The 17,882-nt window shown below is 53.7% G+C and overlaps 1 protein-coding gene across 2 annotated transcripts in view; it reads left to right on the top strand.

The window, feature by feature from the left end:
- Nucleotides 1-15,214, top strand: part of TLN2 (talin 2) — a 71,794-nt gene extending 56,580 nt beyond the window's left edge. For both annotated transcript variants that reach the window (XM_070763571.1, XM_070763570.1), the window contains exons 39-57: nt 274-375; nt 638-808; nt 2,635-2,781; nt 3,685-3,786; nt 4,060-4,179; nt 4,988-5,134; nt 5,235-5,401; nt 6,590-6,773; nt 7,304-7,429; nt 7,692-7,808; nt 8,052-8,237; nt 9,738-9,845; nt 10,042-10,147; nt 10,710-10,834; nt 11,973-12,098; nt 13,020-13,082; nt 13,267-13,449; nt 13,577-13,702; nt 14,423-15,214. In XM_070763571.1, the coding sequence (XP_070619672.1) occupies nt 274-375; nt 638-808; nt 2,635-2,781; nt 3,685-3,786; nt 4,060-4,179; nt 4,988-5,134; nt 5,235-5,401; nt 6,590-6,773; nt 7,304-7,429; nt 7,692-7,808; nt 8,052-8,237; nt 9,738-9,845; nt 10,042-10,147; nt 10,710-10,834; nt 11,973-12,098; nt 13,020-13,082; nt 13,267-13,449; nt 13,577-13,702; nt 14,423-14,551 (2,535 nt within the window). In that variant the 3' untranslated portion in view covers nt 14,552-15,214. The remainder of the gene's footprint in view (nt 1-273; nt 376-637; nt 809-2,634; nt 2,782-3,684; nt 3,787-4,059; nt 4,180-4,987; nt 5,135-5,234; nt 5,402-6,589; nt 6,774-7,303; nt 7,430-7,691; nt 7,809-8,051; nt 8,238-9,737; nt 9,846-10,041; nt 10,148-10,709; nt 10,835-11,972; nt 12,099-13,019; nt 13,083-13,266; nt 13,450-13,576; nt 13,703-14,422) is intronic.
- Nucleotides 15,215-17,882: the final 2,668 nt, after the last annotated feature.

Genomic DNA, 17,882 nt, shown 5'->3' with positions numbered 1-17,882 from the left:
TAGAATAGAATTATAGAATTCTTCATTGGCCAAGTGTGGTTGGACACACAAGGGATTTGTCTTTGGTGCAGAGGATCTCAGTGTGCATAAAAGAAAAAGAGCCATTTGCCATGAATCACGAGGTTACGACCCTTAAGGGCTGTCATAGGGGTCAAATAAGCGATCAGGAACAATCAATATTAATAAAAACCTTAAGGACCCAAGCAGCAAGTCACAGTCCCACAGTCCTGAGTGGACAGAAGAGGATCATCTCCCTTGTTGTCTGTCTCTCAGGCCTTGCAAGAGCAGCTGACCTCCGTCGTCCAGGAAATTGGCCATCTCATCGACCCCATTGCGACCGCAGCCCGAGGGGAGGCTGCTCAGCTTGGGCACAAGGTAGGGGCTCAAGAGGTGGCTGCGGTCTCTTCTCGGGGTCTTCTGGACTGTAGAAGTGGCAGAGTTTCTCGACCTCGGCAAGTCTGAGATGTGCGTAAGGTTTCGACTCCCAGGACCCCCAACCCAGCCTTCATGCTTGGAGTCATCATGGTTGAAAAGCACCTGGCACAGCTGGTTTTGGGGCAGGGGGTGGAATCCTTGCACCCCCTCTTAGAGAGGGCCCCCCAGTGTGCCTGACTCTGTGGTTTCCTGGCCTGCTCAGGTGACGCAGCTGTCCAGCTACTTTGAGCCCCTGGTCCTAGCAGCCGTGGGCGTCGTCTCCAAGTTGATGAATCACCAGCAACAAATGAACCTGCTGGATCAGACCAAGACCTTGGCGGAATCGGCCCTGCAGATGCTCTACGCGGCCAAGGAAGGGGGCGGGAACCCAAAGGTGGGTCACTCGGGGGCGCTGGGGGAGGGGGTCGGCCTCCTTTTAAGCAGGTTCGCTTTTTGGGGGACACGGTGGGAGTCCCTCAGAGTGGTGGGGTGGGCTCTTGAGATGCCCAGGGGGGGAGCTGAGCTTTGGAACCTGGCTCCTCAGAAGAAGAAAGAGCAGTGAGGACATTATTATTTTTTAAAGAAATGGGCAGATTAGGGAGGTCAGCTCCGAGCAGCTGTTGTGTTTGCAGGAAGTTTTTAAAACACTTCAGGATATTCTGGATGGTTTTTTTCACAAGTGGTCCTCAAGGTATATGGCCGTAATGGAAACTGCCCTTCATGCTCGTAATGGTCGTAAGTCCAGGGCTATCTGTGTCCTCCTTCCTTTGCACGGTATCCTCAACCGAGTCTTCTCTTGCGCACAAAGGGGGGGCTACACAAAGCCCCTCTTCTTCTCATGCCGAGATTCTTAGCCTTAAGATGCGGGGACTCCCACTCCCCAAATTCCCAGCCAGCCTGGGCTCACTCAGGATGATGGGAGGTTTAATCTGGCGTGTGTGGAGGGCAGCCAGACGGAGGTCTCGTGTGTCAGAAGGAAATTTCAGCAAGAAAACATGATTTGCCTGTTACAACTCTAAAAATACCGCTCCTTGGGAGCCACCACATTTCAGGCGCCGGGACATGACGAGTGCTCTGGAGAATTCCCTCGCTGCCTCTCCGGCAGAGGGGCCTTTGATTAAAGACACAGCCTTCGGTGCAATCCACTCCCTCTGACCAGGGTCTTCCGCAAGGGGCTCGGGCAGGAAATCTTCTCTTTGCCTTGGGTTTTTTAAAAAAGGGGATGCTCAGAATAAACTTTGGAGAAATTGGATATTGGGAAAGGGATGGAAAACTTTTTCAAGAGCTGCTTTTGCCTTGGATGTTCTTGGGGGTGGGGGGCAATTCCAAACATCACCAAGAGTTTGACTCTGGAAGCCGTGACCCAGAGTGGGGGTGGGTGGGTCCCCCCAATTTGGATTCCTGCTTTGGGCAAGATTTAGGTTGCGTGATCTTTTTGAACTGTCTTTCCGTATAGTTTTTATTTTAATCCTTTCTTTCTTTCTTTCTTTCACTTCCTTCTTTCTTTCTTTCTTTCACTTCCTTCTTTCTTTCTTTCTCTTTCTTTCTTTCTCTTTTTCTCTTTCTTTTTCTTTCTTTCTTTCTTTCTCTTTCTTTCTTTCACTTCCTTCTTTCTTTCTTTCTTTCTTTCTCTTTCTTTCTTTCTTCCTCTTTCTTTCTTTCTTTCTTTCTCTTTCTTTCTTTCTTTCTACCAATTATAAAAGTTCTCCCATATTTTATAGTAGCCCGAATCCTCCTTCCCTTCTAGGTTTCTGGACAGCATGTCCATCTCTGCACAATCCACCACCTTTTTAATGACCATCCCTTCTCCCAGTATTTTTTCACTTTTCCAACGCTGGGCATATAGGGTCCTTGCCCCTGTCAGGATACGGATAATGATCCTTTTCCATTGTCTCCTTCTCAGAAGCCTCTTGCTCCGGAAGGGAGGGGTCCTCTTCTTCTCCCTTGCAGCTTCCGTGCTCTGCTCCTAGAGCTCAGGGTCAGCCACGTTGGCCCTTCCATGACATGTGGACTTCAACTCCCAGAATTCCTGAGCTAGCATGATTGGCTCAGGAATTCTGGGAGTTGAAGTCCACAAGTCACACAAGGGCCAGCTTTGCCTCCTACCCCTGTCCTAGAGGAACCCGGAGATGCCACGTCTGTGCCCCCCACCCACCCCATAGGACGTGGCTGCCTTTGCAAAGGGTGGGGAGGCTGATGGGTCCCCGTTCTCCCTCCCAGGCCTGCCACACCCACGATGCCATCCTGGAAGCAGCCCAGCTCATGAAGGAAGCCGTGGACGACATCATGGTGACCTTGAATGAGGCGGCCAGCGAGGTTGGCATGGTGGGCAACATGGTGGATTCCATCGCGGAGGCTATGAGCAAGGTGGGTGAAGGGCCCTCTCGATCCACCCGGGCAGCTTTCTCAGGGGATCCACCCACCCACCCATCCACCCATCCCTTCTTCACTTGAGTGCTATGAAAACCTCCTTTTCTCGGGAGCTTTACTGTTATTACGTTGAAACAGAGGGGGAGGGGATTGGGGGAAAATGCCCCCTGGCCCCGTCCTTCTCCCAGGCAGGTGGACATTGGGCTATCCAAAGCAATGTGGTTGCCTCAACTGTTTCTTGCATCTTGGTCATTCTCAGCCAGATCTTCAAGGTCCGTGATGGTGAACCTATGGGGTGCATGCCACATCTAGGGGCACATCAGGCGTTGCCCTATGTCGCACTGACCAGCTGATATTCGGCTTCTTGGGGCCTGGGGAAGCCAAAAAAGGCCCAGTGACTCAACCAGACATTGGCTTCTGAACTGGTGGTAGACCCGTTGGGTCTGTTTTTCACCATCCACAGAGGGTCTCCTGAAGCCTGGGCAGGGCGAAAATGGCCTCGTTTCCGAGCTTCTGGTTGGGCAGCTGGGCCGTTCTCCGGCCTCCCCAGGCTTCAGGAGTCTTTCTTGAACGGGACTCCCAGAGGTCTGGAGGCTTCAGTGAGCTCTGCGCACATGCGCAGGGGGGCAGCATGAAGGTTGCCTGCGGGGAAAAGGGCATTGTATTATTGGTGTGTGCGTGTGTACACCTGCTGCTGTTGTGTGCGCGCACACCCTGTTGGCACCTGAGCAAAAAAAAGATTCGCCATCATCTAGGGGATGGTCAGTGGTGCTGAACCTCAGCTCCCATACCTTGAAGCTGGTGGCTGGGCCGATTGTGAATTATGGGATGTGTAGTCCCCAGGTTCAGGTCTTCTGGTCTCCCTTGCTGAGAATCTTCCCTGTCTTTCCCGCCACACAGCTGGACGAAGGGACACCGTCGGACCCCAAGGGGTCCTTTGTCGACTACCAGACCACCGTTGTCAAGTACTGCAGGGCCATCGCAGTCACAGCCCAGGAGATGGTAAGCGGGGCCACGTGGGCTGGCCGGACCTCGCTTGTCATTCAAGGCAGATCAGTCTCTTTGGCCAACGCCCAGAAACAGGGACAGAGCAGAAAAGCTCAAAGGGACGGTTGGAACAAATCCGAACCGAACCGTCAAACTGCAAGAGAACCCCTCCGTACAATGGGCCTCCTGGAGGAGAGAGAGGGGACAGTGAAATGGGGGGTGGGGTCTTCAAAAGCCCCCATCGGGTCTTCCAGCCGGCGTTGCTCATCCTTCTTGCCCTCCTTTCAGATGACCAAGGCGGTCACTAATCCAGAGGAACTGGGAGGACTCGCCTCGCAGATGACCACCGACTACGGACACCTGGCTTCCCAGGGCCGGATGGCAGCGGGCACCGCGGAGCCAGAGGAGGTCGGCCACCCTTCTCTCCCCTTAAGTACACGACCCACCCCATGGGGCTGTGGGAAAGAAGATGCTGCCCACTGGGGGGCTGGAGGGGGGCGGTCACCCTTCTCTCCCTTTTCCTTCTTCTGATCTATTTCCTCCCCGTTGTGCAGAGAGGCTGCGAGTCCTGCTTTCACTTTGCTTTGCCTTCTACAACAGCCACAGACATTGTGATAACAGACAGTTGTATAATGTTGGTTCCATATTTGTTAGAATGCCTAGATAATAAACCTTCAACAAACTTTAAGTAGAGTTAATGTGGCAGTGTGGGTTAGTCGGTCAAGGAATCGGACTTAGTACAAAATAGAACAATATTATTATAGAAATCCAATAAATAAATAAATAAATAGGCAAATAAACAATAGTAGTTACACAGTCCAAATATCACACACATTTAATCCTAATAATGGTTTACAAACCAGGTTAATGCACACAGCAAAATATACACACAGCAAATATAAATCTCTCTAGTATAAACTCCCCTGAGAGAAACATCGCTGGCTCCCTCTTGTGGCCAACCAGGAAATGACTCTTAAAGGTAGAGTTTTAAACTTGCCATGTTAGCTTCTGTATTGCAACAGCCAACATAGTTACATACAGTATACTAACGATATTAAAGGAGACCAGAGGGTTGTTTTTTAGCATTTCTCCAGCTTGTCTGAAGCCCATCCGAGGCCTCGTTCTCCCAGGGGCTGATGGGCTTTCCCTGCAGCCCTTTAGCCGCAGGACCCTTTCCATCACCTGTTCCTTCCTCCGCCAACTTTTGGCTCCACAGATCGGCTTCCAGATCAGAACCCGGGTTCAGGAACTTGGACACAGCTGCATCTTCCTGGTCCAAAAAGCCGGGGCCCTGCAGATATGCCCAACCGACGGCTACACGAAGCGGGAGTTGATCGAATGCACCCGGACGGTCAGCGAAAAGGTGGGTGCTTGTCCCGGTGGAAGGCCCGTCCCCACCCTTGCCCTCCTCCTTCCTCCGATGGGCTGTCCCTGAATCCCCCTCGGTCCCTTCTCTTGGGCAGGTGTCCCTGGTGCTGTCGGCTCTCCAGGCGGGGAACAAGGGCACCCAGGCGTGCATCACGGCTGCCAGCGCCGTCTCCGGCATTATCGCTGACCTGGACACCACCATCTTGTTTGCTGCGGCCGGAACGCTAAACGCCGAGAACAATGAATCCTTCGCTGATCACAGGTGAGGCTGGGGGGGGGAAGGGAGGGAGGGGAAACAGGTTTACTCTGAAATAGTTTGGGGGTTTGGAAAGAAGCAACACTCGGGGTGTCAAGCAAGCCTGGAAAACAGGGAAATCAGGGAAATCGGTTCAGGAAATATCAGGGAATTCGTGGAAAAAATGGAATAAATCAGGGGGGAAAACAAACTGTATTAAAATGTTTAAAAGTCAGGGGGAAATCGTGTTTTAAAAAAACGGATCGCGCTGCCTGGCAGAGTCAAGCAAAAATGAGCCCAACTGTGGCAACTTCCGATATTTCTCCACGGCTTAGCCGTTTGGTATGACGTCATCCCTGACCCTGCCTTCACTAGATCGCAAGTTACAGGGAAATATCAGGGAATTTCAAAATGCTTTTCTCCCCTGGACACCCCGAACAATGTAGAGGTTCATAAAGAAAGGGCACTCCATTGCTGGTTTAACTAGTAGCAACAGCACTTAGACGTATACCATTTTTCAGTGTTTCACAGCCCTCTCTGAGCAGGTTACAACCACCTGGACCCTCATTTTACCCACCTCCGAAGGACAGAAGGCTAAGTCCACCTGTGGAACTGCGGGCAGTAACCCCTGGGCCTCTATTACCATTAGTAGCATTAATGTGATGTTTTTCAATACCCCAAATTCAAATGAACGGCATTATTGCATTTCAGCTAGGATTCTTTGGGCTGCAGAGAACCTGTGTCTCGAATAATTTTAATAATTTGTGGTCTCAGAAATAATTTTAATTTCCTTTGGCCTAAATGGCAGCAGACACCTTGGTAAAGATAAATTCTTTGTCTGTAAAGATAAATCTTAAGAAAGACAAACCATCCCAAAACCCAACCCCCGGAGCTAAGAAATAAGATGTTGGTCTTGTGTCCACTTTTTAGAATTCATTTCAAAGTTAGTTTTTGGAAATACTGCAGTCGTGGTTGTAGGTGAGCGTGTCAGAAGCCCTGGTTTATTTTTAAAGTTCGTATCAGCTCTGCAGTCTGATTAGAGCTACAAGGGAGGATTCGGGTGCGAGAGGCAAATAAGACACAAATGCCCTAATAAAAACGGCATAAACAGCCGTGACTCCTCGTCGCCTGTTTATGCCAAGAACGGGAAGGGGCTGACGGGTTTGGGCCCCTGCCTACTTGCCCTGCCCCCTCCCACCCTCTTCCTTTCCCCAGGGAAAATATTCTGAAGACCGCAAAGGTTTTGGTCGAAGACACCAAGCTGCTGGTCTCGGGAGCCGCCTCCAGCCAGGAGAAGTTGGCCCAGGCTGCCCACTCTTCGGCCAGCACCATCACGCAACTGGCCGAGGTGGTGAAGCTGGGAGCAGCCAGCCTGGGCTCAGACGACCCCGAGACGCAGGTGAGTGGGGGGGGGAGGGGGGCTGGGTCATCCCCAAATCGTCCAGAATCCTCGGCCTTCGATTGGGCTTCTGTGTGAGCTGTGGCTCAATGGGATTTGTTCTATTTTAAATAGATATAGATATATAATAATTTATACTATTTTAGGATAATATAGTATAGTACAGTACAGAGTATTGTATCATATTGGTATGTATTATATTATTGTATATTATTTTACATTATACTAGAATATTTTATTTATTATACATATATATATATATTATATTCATAGTTTATATGTTATATATTATTGTCCATTTGATTCTTTTTTATTTATTTTATTGTTCCAAATGAGGTTTTTATATTCCGTAAGCTGCCTTGAGTCGCCCTGGGCAAACAGGCCGCCATCTAAATCCCACAAACCAACCCACGAGGGGCTGTTGACATGCCCCCCAGTGCCCTATAAGCCAAAACCCCTTTTCCCCAGAGGCCCCAGGACAGGGCTAGTGGAGGACGTCCAGAGCCGCTAACAGGCCCCGTCTTTGACAGGTGGTGCTCATCAATGCCATCAAGGACGTAGCCAAGGCCTTGTCTGACCTCATCGGGGCCACCAAAGGAGCCGCCAGCAAGCCGGCAGACGACCCGTCCATGTACCAGCTCAAGGGGGCTGCCAAGGTGCGTGGGAAGGAATTGGCTCTCCTTGCCAAGCCTCACCTGGGATGCCCAGAGGACCCAGGCCGCCTGCCCCACATGCCACCTTTGGCCCTGCCTTTACCCATAAGGACCTAAGAGGAGCCCTGCTGAATGGGGCTGAAGCCCGTCGAGTCCAGCCTTCTGTGTCCCGGGAAAGACCCTCCTGCCTTGCCGAGGGGGCTTCCTTGGCCACCCTGCCGTGGGGTGACGCGCTTTTCTCCCTCCCTCCCTCCCTCCCTCCCAGGTGATGGTGACCAACGTCACCTCCCTCCTGAAGACCGTGAAGGCAGTGGAGGACGAGGCCACGCGTGGGACGAGGGCGCTGGAGGCCACCATCGAGTACATCAAGCAGGAGCTCACGGTAGCCCCCCAAGACCCAGCCAGGGCCGTTCCCGTGCAGCCTTGAAAGACTGAGATGGGGGGGGAGAAAGGGGCCATAATCCTGCCCTCCCCCGGCTTCTTTGAGAGGGAGGGTCTCCGTTCTCCCCTGCCAGCTCCAGGCTCATTTTTTTCAACCGGGATGGACCCACCCCCGTCCCTCCGCTGCTTCCCGACGTTTCCATGGCAACGGCCCTTTCTCCCCCCCCCCCTTCCACCTCTCCAGGTGTTCCAGTCCAGGGATGCTCCGGAGAAGAGCTGCTCCCCAGAAGAATCCATCCGGATGACGAAAGGCATCACCATGGCAACGGCCAAAGCCGTGGCAGCCGGGAACTCCTGCCGGCAAGAGGATGTGATCGCCACGGCCAACCTCAGCCGCAAAGCCGTGGCCGACATGTTGGCCGCCTGCAAGGTAAAACTCCCTCCCTCCCTCCCTCTCTCGGCTGGGCCGGTCTCCGGAATTATCTCCTGGAAGGGCTGGAGGAGCCCTTGGGAAGTGGTGTGTGTGTGTATTTATTTGATTGATGGGTTGATTGATTCGACTTCTATGCCGCCCAATCATCCCAAAGGGCTCAGGGTGACTTACAACAATAATAAGAATACGATATAAATAGACACAACGCAATAAAAAAGAAGTTGGACAATGTCTAAAACTCAAACATTCCCAGTGTTGCCTTGAAGATCTTGGCTTGTCTTCCCCCCCCCCCAGTGGTTGTGTTTTGAAACAAACACGGGGGGGGGCATAGTTCCCTCTAAGCTGAGCAGTGAGCAATCGCTCACTTAAAAATCATCATCAACTCAGAGTTTTCCAAACCTGCCCAGAAGCCGAGAGGGAAATTTTATTATTATTTCTGTGTCGCTCAGACACTATACTTTTCCGCCCACCCCAAAAAGAATTTAGGGAGAACACTGGGGGGGGGTCTTTTCAAAGGGGCCAGAGGGATTCCCAGAGACGGAGGGGCTGGGGGGGGGGGGAGACGTTGTCCGTGTTTGTGGGTTCGAGGCTCCCCCCTCCCCCCCTGGGCTGGTCTTTGGGAGCCAGGGCAGCAGAGAAGCCTGTGGAGGGTTTTCAGAAGGAAGCAAAGGTGATTTTTGGGGGGGGGGGCGACCAGGCTGCCCAGCAATTCAAAGGCTGCTTGTGTGCGTAGGTAAGTGTGTGTTTGTGCTTGAGGGTGAGAGTATGCAGAATCTCACTGCTTGGAGCTGCAGAGCCCGGGCGGCTGTTTCTGGGGGCTTCCCAAAGACCTCAAGAGTCTTGTTTGAGGAAGGGAGAGTGAAAGACACACACACACAAACACACACACAGGCTCCCGGAAGAAGCCCCAGCCCTGGGAACTGCTCTGCCCCATCCTGGCCAGGAGATGGCGAGTGTGAGCTCAGATCCCAAGTCAAGACTCACCAGCTGATCGGCTGCTTCTGGTCCAGCTTTGACCTCTGGGGAAGGGGGGGTGAATCAGGGGAGAGGGCGTCTCCTCTTGCGGCCCCCAGGCACAGAGCATCCCTGTCGGCTGAGGGGCTCCGCTCTCCCCCTGGGCAGAGCTTGACTGGCAACCTGAGCAGGGGGTGAAAGGTCTCGGATTCTTCGGTTCTCAAGGCTTCTTCCAGCAAACGAGGCCCCCACGGAAGGCAGCTCTTGGGCAGCTGGGGGGGGGGATGCCTCAGCGAGGGGGGCACTGAAAGGGGAAGGCTGATTTCTTGGGGAAAGCTCTCCCCCCCCCCAAATCAATTGAACAGGAGGGGCAAGTCACAGACCCTGGGGGAAAGTGGCTCCTGAGCCTTTTCTGCACCAAAGGCTGTGCAAAGACCCAACTTCGTGGGAAAAGGGGGGCCTTTCCTTGTGGTTTCCCCACCTTCCCTGCCAGGAGCTTTGCCGCCCCCCCCCCCCAAAAGGTCTCCTTGCTCTGCCCCACAGCAAGCCTCCTACCATCCCGATATCAGTGAAGACGTGCGGAGGAGAGCCCTGCATTATGGGACGGAGTGCACCTTGGCTTACCTGCAGCTCTTGGAACACGTCCTGATGGTAAAGAGAGCCCCCCCCCTGACTCCCCCTTGCCCCTTCCCAACAAGAACGCTGCTCTGCCGTGGTGTGAAAGGGGGGGGTGTTTCGTGCCTGCTGCGCCAGGCCTGGTTTTGGCCAGCCAGGTCGAGAGAGAAGTTTTAGAGGGGAGAAAGGGGGGAGATGCTACCGAAGCCCCCCCCCCCTTCCCTGCACGCAGATCCTGCAGAGGCCGAGTGCCGAGCTGAAGCACCTGCTGGCCGTCTTGTCCAAAGGGGTCGCGGGGGCCGTGACAGAGCTCATCCAGTCGGCCGAAGCCATGAAAGGTTCGTTTCCTGCAGAGACTTTGCTGGTGACTGGGAGGGGGAGAGCGAGCCCCCCCCCCAAAGAAAGGGCTGCGTAGGTAGTTGAGGGAGGGGCCCTGCTGCTGCAGGAGTCGCAGGACGACTGACCCCCTGGGGCTCCAGACTCAGAGCTCAGTCTTAGGGGAGGCCAGAATGTGTGGCAAGGAAATTTATTTCTTCCCTTCCAATCCCACATGCTGCCAATCTTGAAATACATCAATCAGTTTTTTAAAATTCGGTATTCATAATCCATCCGATGCTGCCTGCTTTACGTTTGACCTCTGGACAAGGAGAGTGTACCACCTTCCCTGGTCCCTTGTGTCCAGGTGTGGCCTCTCTTCAAGGTGAAATGTTTTACGTACCAAAGGTCAATGGGCAGACACTACAGCCAACAGAAGTCCAGTGGCGCCAGTACCAACGGACAAAATCCGAGATGCCAAGGGATCAACAAGATAATCTGCCTCCCAGCTGAGGAAACCCAAGGGTGGTTCGTTCAATTATAAACCAGACTCCAATCCCCTGTCGTGTTGTCCACCACCTCCAGGTACCGAATGGGTCAACCCTGAGGACCCCACCGTGATTGCTGAGACGGAGTTACTCGGAGCCGCTGCTTCTATTGAAGCAGCGGCCAAAAAGCTGGAGCAGCTGAAGCCCAGAGCCAAGCCCAAGGTGAGCGCGGGAAGGGGGGCTGCAGTCTGGAGACCCTCTCTGGGGAAGGCCCCCTGGCAGGCAGGCAGGCAGGGGGCCCAAGCAGAACCCCTCCCCTCTCCAGAAGCCCTGGGCAGATGCAGGGGCTGCTCCTGGCTGAAGGGGGTGGAGAAACCCCGGTGGTCTTGGAGCCCCCAAAGAGCTGCGGAGGGGTCTGGCCAGAGTCTGCACGGCTGGGCGGAGGCAGGGAGACCTTGGGGCCTCAAGAGGTGCCCATGGTGAGGCAGCTTCAGCAGGGCCTGGTTTGTGGTTGCCACCTGAGGCCTCCCTGAAGCCCTCTGGCCAAAGCGGCCAGATCAGAAGAGGCCACGCCCACTCCCTCTCTCTCCCCCACGCGCAGATGGTGGGTCACCCTGGGAGGCTCCTTCCTTCCGAGATGCTTCCCAATATATTGAGCACCTTGATGGGAATAATAATAATAATAATAATAATAATAATAATAATAATAATTTATTCGATTTGTATGCCGCCCCTCTCCAAAGAAAGACTCGGGGCGGCTCACAGCCCCATTTGGTGGGATAGGAACCTTTTGGCCGTGTTCAGCCGAGGGGCTGTTGGGGGCAGCAGGAGACCCCACCTGCAGCCTTCCTGGAAAGGGTGGGTGGGCAGGAGGGACCCCCAGGACTTCTTCTTCTCCCCCCCCTCTTGAGCATGGCTCTCCTCCTCCTCCGCTTGACCCCCCACCCCCACCCGAGGGCCTTTTAGTCCTGCCAGACTCTGTGTGATATGTTTGATATATTAGGTTGTAATTTAGCCCAACTATATATCAAACATTCCTACAGTGTCTGGCTTTGTCTCCGGGGGGCCCTTGTTTTCCACAGATTCCACGGAGGGGGGAGTTTTTGCAGGTTCTTCTCTCTCCCCCCCCTCTGCGGGCTGGTTGCACAGGGGGTGGGTGGGTGGGGAGGGGGAGAGATGAGGCCGGGCGCTTGGTTTAATATTTACCTGTTGGCTTTGGTTCCTCTGCTGCTCTGTGCCAAGGGGCTGGGCCTCCGTAAGGGGGTCTCACCTGCTGGGGTGTGTTGCCGGGGGTGGCCAGGCGCTGCGTGGTGGGGAGGCCAGGCGCGTCCAGCCTGATGGACTCCGTCTCCGATTGTAGCAGGCGGACGAGACCCTCGACTTTGAGGAGCAGATTCTCGAAGCGGCCAAGTCCATCGCTGCCGCCACCAGCGCCCTGGTCAAGTCGGCCTCTGCTGCCCAGCGGGAGCTGGTCGCCCAAGGCAAGGTGCGTGACTGAGACTCCCACCCCACCCCCACCTCTGGGGGGCCCCCTGGGTCGAGGTGGTGCAGGGGTTGGGGGTGAATCAACGGCTTGCCAGACTCTCTCTATGGAAGGCCTGAGGTTGGTGGGATCTTCACACGGGAGCAGAGGCAGCCACAAAGCCTCCTTTCTTTGAGGGGTCCAAGGTCATCCTAGGCCCACCCACCTGGGCGGAAGCGGAAGGAGGACTGGCCACACGGGCATAATCTGAGTGGGCAACGTGAGAAGTCTGAGGGGGGGGGACAAGGGAGGTGAACTTTGAACTGGGTGGGAAGCTCAGATTCCGGTTCCAGCAATAAATTGGGACTTTGAGGAGCACTTGGAGTCGGACTCTGGTTTAGTTCAGATGCTACCTGGACCCTTGACCCCCTGGGTCTGTCCATCTGCCCCACGTCCTGAGCCCTTTCCCGTTCTCTATCGAGCCCTTTCTGCCCAACGTGTATTTCTACGTCCTCACGTTTCCCAGCTCTGACCTTGAAATCATTGGCCTGGCTGGGTTCCTGCAGGAGGCTGACTCCCAAGGGCAGAGCTGCAGTGGGAACTTCAGGGGGTCAGTGAACCCAGATCCAGAGAAGCACAGGGGGGTGGGGGTGGGCCTTGGAGGGCGCCATCTCCTTGTGGCTGGGGAGGGTCCGAGTGGGCGGTTTGATCCTCTCTGGGAGACAAAGGATTCTTTGGGGCAGCTTGAAGATGGGTGGACTTCAGTGCCCAGAATGGGGGACACTGCTGTGGTGGACTTCCACCCACCTCCAGTTGGCCAAGCGTGAGAGACGCAGCTTTAGGAAGAGCCAAGAGGCCAAAGCCAAAAAGCCCACTCCCATTGTCTTTCCTGAAACTCACACACTTGGAAATGTGTTGAAGGGCTTTTTCGATTCTGGCTTCCAGGTGGGGGCCATTCCTGCCAACGCTGCCGATGATGGTCAGTGGTCTCAGGGGCTGATTTCCGCGGTGAGTCTCTTCTGAGATCCCCATTCATTTTTGAAGCTCTGGGGATCCTTTTGGGGGGCTGGATAAAGAAACCTCCACGGAGAGCTGAGCAGAGCCCCAGGAGAGGGGGGGAGCTGCCCTCCTTCGAGGGGACCTGAGTTCCATGCTCAGGTGGGGCCTGGCCCTCTCCGGATCTCCTCGGCAGGCCCGGATGGTGGCGGCCGCAACCAGCAACCTGTGCGAGGCGGCCAACGCCTCCGTCCAAGGCCACGCCAGCGAGGAGAAGCTCATCTCCTCGGCCAAGCAAGTGGCGGCTTCCACGGCTCAGCTGCTGGTGGCCTGCAAAGTGAAGGCTGACCAGGACTCGGAGGCCATGAGGAGGCTGCAGGTGAGTGGGCCCCACAGGGAGGGGGGAGAGGGATGGACGGGAGGCTGGAATCCGCCCTGTCCCTCACTGGCTGCCCATCCTCGGATTCCACCCAGCCTTGAGTACTGTGCCTGCCCTCCGTCCACAGGTGGCGGGCAATGCCGTGAAGCGGGCGTCGGACAACCTGGTCCGGGCGGCCCAGAAGGCGGCCTTTGGGAAGGCGGATGACGACGACGTGGTGGTGAAGACCAAGTTTGTGGGGGGCATCGCACAGGTGGGTCTCCTCCCTCTGCAGACAGAGGCTCCCCTGCTGGCCCCCCGCCCCGTTTCTTCTGGGGTGGAGGGTGGGTGGAGTCTGTGGGAGGAGCAGTGGGCAGCGTGAAGGAGGGGGCGGAGTCATCTCTGGGTGGTCCACAGAGGAAACGTGGAGGTCTTGCAGATGCCCAGCTGGTAGCCCAGAGATACGAGCAATAATCCAGTAATACAGTCCAGATACATTTAGTGTATAAAATATTATTTACTGTAACAAATATCTTAAGTCAAGAACCATCCCAGTCATTCACAGTTAAACCAGTCAATAACAATACATATACAATACTATAAGCTTACTTGTCCAGCTTACAAATACATAAACCATCATTTGAACCACAGTTCTTACTTCAGCATAAAGAGCCATAGAAACAGCAGAGAGGGGAGAGAATCACGCCTCTGGCTCCCTCTTGTGGCCATCTGTAGCACTAGCTCTCAAAGCAGCACTGTTCTAATACTTGTAAGCATAGCCAACTTACATGTAAGCACCCAACCAGTTATGTACATATAGTGCTGGACCCGAGAGAGAGCAGCTCCTCCTACCCAGGTCGCCCCTTCTCTGCCCGGGACGAGGGATAAAAAAGTAGAGGGTGGTGGGTAGGGCGGGATCAGAGGTCCCATGCCCCCTGGCCTGGACTCGTCCTTGTGCAGGGAGCTTGACCAACTGGTGCCTTTGCTTCCGCAGATCATCGCGGCCCAGGAGGAGATGCTGAGGAAAGAGCGGGAACTGGAGGAAGCCCGGAAGAAGTTGGCCCAGATCCGCCAGCAGCAGTACAAGTTCCTCCCGAGCGAACTGCGGGAAGAGGAAGGCTAAATGCCCACGGGGGTCTCTCTCTCTCTCTCTCTCTCTCTCTCTCTCTCTGTCTCTGGGAAGAAAGTGAGCTGAGCATGGGGTGGGGGGGCAGGGGGGAGGGCAGGGGGAGGGGCCAAACCCTTGCCAAACTCGGGGGGGTTGGGAGAAGAGCCGATGCTCCGGCCGCAGCCTCTTGGCAAGCCCGCCCCCCATGGTGCAGTGTTAGGGTCCCCCTGTGCCCCCACCCACCCCCCATTCCCCGGCCTTTTATTTCTTGTATCTCAGGAGAAAAGGATCTGGCCTCCCACCACCGCCGAGATCCAAGTCAGTATTATAACCTATCCTGAAGTTTCGATCTATTTATTGTCCTCTCTGACCTGCGTGAAGGACTTTGCTCTCGTGTGGGGAAGCAGACTGGAGGGGCCTTGGACCCAGAGGAAAGCTGCCCCCTGGGAGTTGGGGGGCAGCAGCAGCGGGGGGTGTCTCTGCCAGTGTTACGAGGCGGCTTCACAAACGGTGGATCCTTTTCCACAAGGGGCCTTTTGCACTACAAGTACTCGACTCAGCACATTGCGGAGAGCAGCCCCTCCTGTGCCCCCCCCCGGAATTAGAATGACCCCCTTTTCCTCTGGAGCAGAGGGCACCACACACAACGTCTCTGCATTAAACACAACCGTTTTCCTCTCTTGTTTCTCTGGAGACTTTCTTTTGGGGAGGGGTCTGGCCCAGCCCTATTTCTAAATATTTCACTGCTGCGAACCAGACCGGTCCAAGAGGTGGAGTTGGACCTGGGATTGTGTCACTTGAAGCTGCTCTTGCGCTGGATGGATGGGCCCCTGAGGACTAGTCACATGCAGATTGGTCTTTTTTCTCTTGTTGTTTCTTGTTTCCCAAGTCTTGCTAAGGGCGTCAGAGGTATTAGGAATTGCAAAGACCACATCTACATAACATCTGAACAATAAAACCAGACCGTATTTTTCCAGTAGATGATCAGTGACCCACTCTCTGAACTGAATCATTTTAGGGGGAAAAAACCATCTGAGGGAGAAGCTGCAGTTTCAAAGATTTTTCCTTTAATGTGACATAACTTCTTAGCTAAGGTAAAATTGTCCTTCGTGCTTCTTATTGCAAACTGCAACGTGACTGAAAACAGGGCCATTCCTCAACACGTTCTGGCTGAGCCGTCTCACCCAACCAAACTCTGGGCTGGCAGGAATTCCCAGAAGGGGGGTTGCAATTTGCCTGCTTTCTCAAACCACCCTGAACACCCCCGAGGGTCTCTTCAGCATCGTTTCTCACCTGGGAACCAGCCACTCCGCTCCAGCCCTTGCGGAAGCACTAGACGGGATGCAGGCAGAGTCTTCCCAGCCTTCACATCCCCCAAGGGCTGGGCAGAGGGCTCGGGGTGGGGGCTGGAGACCCTCCGCAGGTTCGCTTCGGGTGGGTCATGCTGTAGAATCGGGGGCAAAATCTTCTTGTGGACTTTGCCCTCCAGCCTATTTATGGTCCGTGTGGATAGAAAGTCCAATCTCCATGAAGTGTGTCACCAGCCGGCCCAAAATAAGAAAATGGCTGTTTCTGCCCTGCGAGACCCCCTTGCTGCAGGGAGGAATGTCCTGGTTTCACCAGCTTTTTCTAGATTGATCTGTTTTGTGTTCAGCTTTTGACAACTCTTCCACCCCCCAATTGTAAAACTCACACCGAATGTGGAGACGTTTAGGGCCACATGGTGCAGGCAGCAAGGCTTGAGGCTGGGGGCTCAGAGGCCGAGGGGACCCAGCAAGGCCCAAGGCTGGAGCGAGAGAGACTCGGATGGGGCCCATTCCGGAGGCCGTCGATGTTTCCTCCAGCTAAACAGCCCTGGCTGGCCAAGAGCTTCAAACTGCTGGCGGGTTGAATCTGTGCTGCTTCGGTCCAAAAGGGGACTGGATCTTGAAGGGCGGCTATGCCCCCCCCCCCCCACTCTTGTCTTGAAATATGGTCTAAACTTCCGTTATCATTCATGGGCAAAATTGCTTTAATAAAAACGAACGTGTTACCTAAAATAATATTTTTATTTCAAACTCCTCCAATTAAACTAAATAAAAGATTCTTTGATACTCTAAATAAAACAATTCATAAATTCATTTGGACCAAAAAAAAGTGAGGATTAAACTCAAATAGTATATGGAGGATCAGAGAACGAGGGGAGGATTGGGCCCACGAGGCTGTTTTGGAATCGACCCTGAATAAACTTTTGAACCAAGTCGCTCTTTCCTTCTTCGTTGCTTTCATGAGCCCCCCAACAATTCTGCCTGTCGCAGCTGCTCAGGGGCTGTTCTCTGAAATGATGGGCAGCTCACTTGAGTGCAGCATCCTTGGACCGTCATGGACCACTCGCCTTGCACAGGAGCAGGACAGGGGCCACCTAGTGGAGAACCTTGGAACTGGTTGCCTTTGTGTCCATTTGCGTAATGGTGCTGAGGGTACCAGCGGTGATCCCCCGTCCTGGCCAGAGGCTCCTTTGTGTTACTTTGGGCTACTACAGCGTGTTCAAATATGGGCGGCCCTTGAAGAATGAGGTTAGGCGGTTTCTGAGCCGATCCCCAGATCCTTTATTTAGAGGAACGTAAATCCAGCAGGCAGCCAGCAGTGTGAGAGCTGTGGACAAGGTCGAAGCATCACCAGTGAGTTTGTGTATGCACAGAGACATTGATGCACCCCAGAAGCTAATTCTTGGCCCTGGAGAAGAATTCATCAGAGGATGAGGGGTAGGAACCAAGCCAGGTGAGCAGAATAGATTAGAATAGAATATATTCTTCTTTTTAAAAATATATATTTTAATTGTATTTTTTAAAAAGACAAACAAAGACGTACAACATTAAACACGCAAGGAGCTGCCATTGCTCCGCTTATCTTAGAAGTCCAACTACTACAAAAAATAAAAACCTAACTCTAATCAGATCAATACAGAAATAGCACACATTTATATTAGATACTTGTTAAATTTAACTCTAAATTCTTATGTTAATTAATATATAGAATATATTCTTTATTGGCCAAGGGTCCTTGGGCACACAAACAGAATTTGCCTGTGCTCTCAGGAGGGGACAAGGTCAACATTTGGGGCAATGGTTCTTTTAAGCTCTTTGGAGGAGGAAAAAGGCTCCAACTGCCCAGCACAGGAAAAGTGAGCAAGCGGCCTCGGTTGCCATCCAACCTTCCGAGCTCAGGAATTCAGAAATGCTCGGCATTTTTGTGGCTGGCCGAGGGGCATTCCTGAGCCGAGTTGTCACCATCTGTGGTGCTCCAGGTTGGGCAGATTTGAAAAAAAAGGGGAAGGGGGGGGGGTCTTTTGTCTGGCACGTCATCT

Source organism: Erythrolamprus reginae, chromosome 10, assembly GCF_031021105.1.
Source record: "Erythrolamprus reginae isolate rEryReg1 chromosome 10, rEryReg1.hap1, whole genome shotgun sequence".
NCBI classification, from domain to species: domain Eukaryota; kingdom Metazoa; phylum Chordata; class Lepidosauria; order Squamata; family Dipsadidae; genus Erythrolamprus; species Erythrolamprus reginae.
This window is presented reverse-complemented; position numbering and strand designations above follow the sequence as displayed.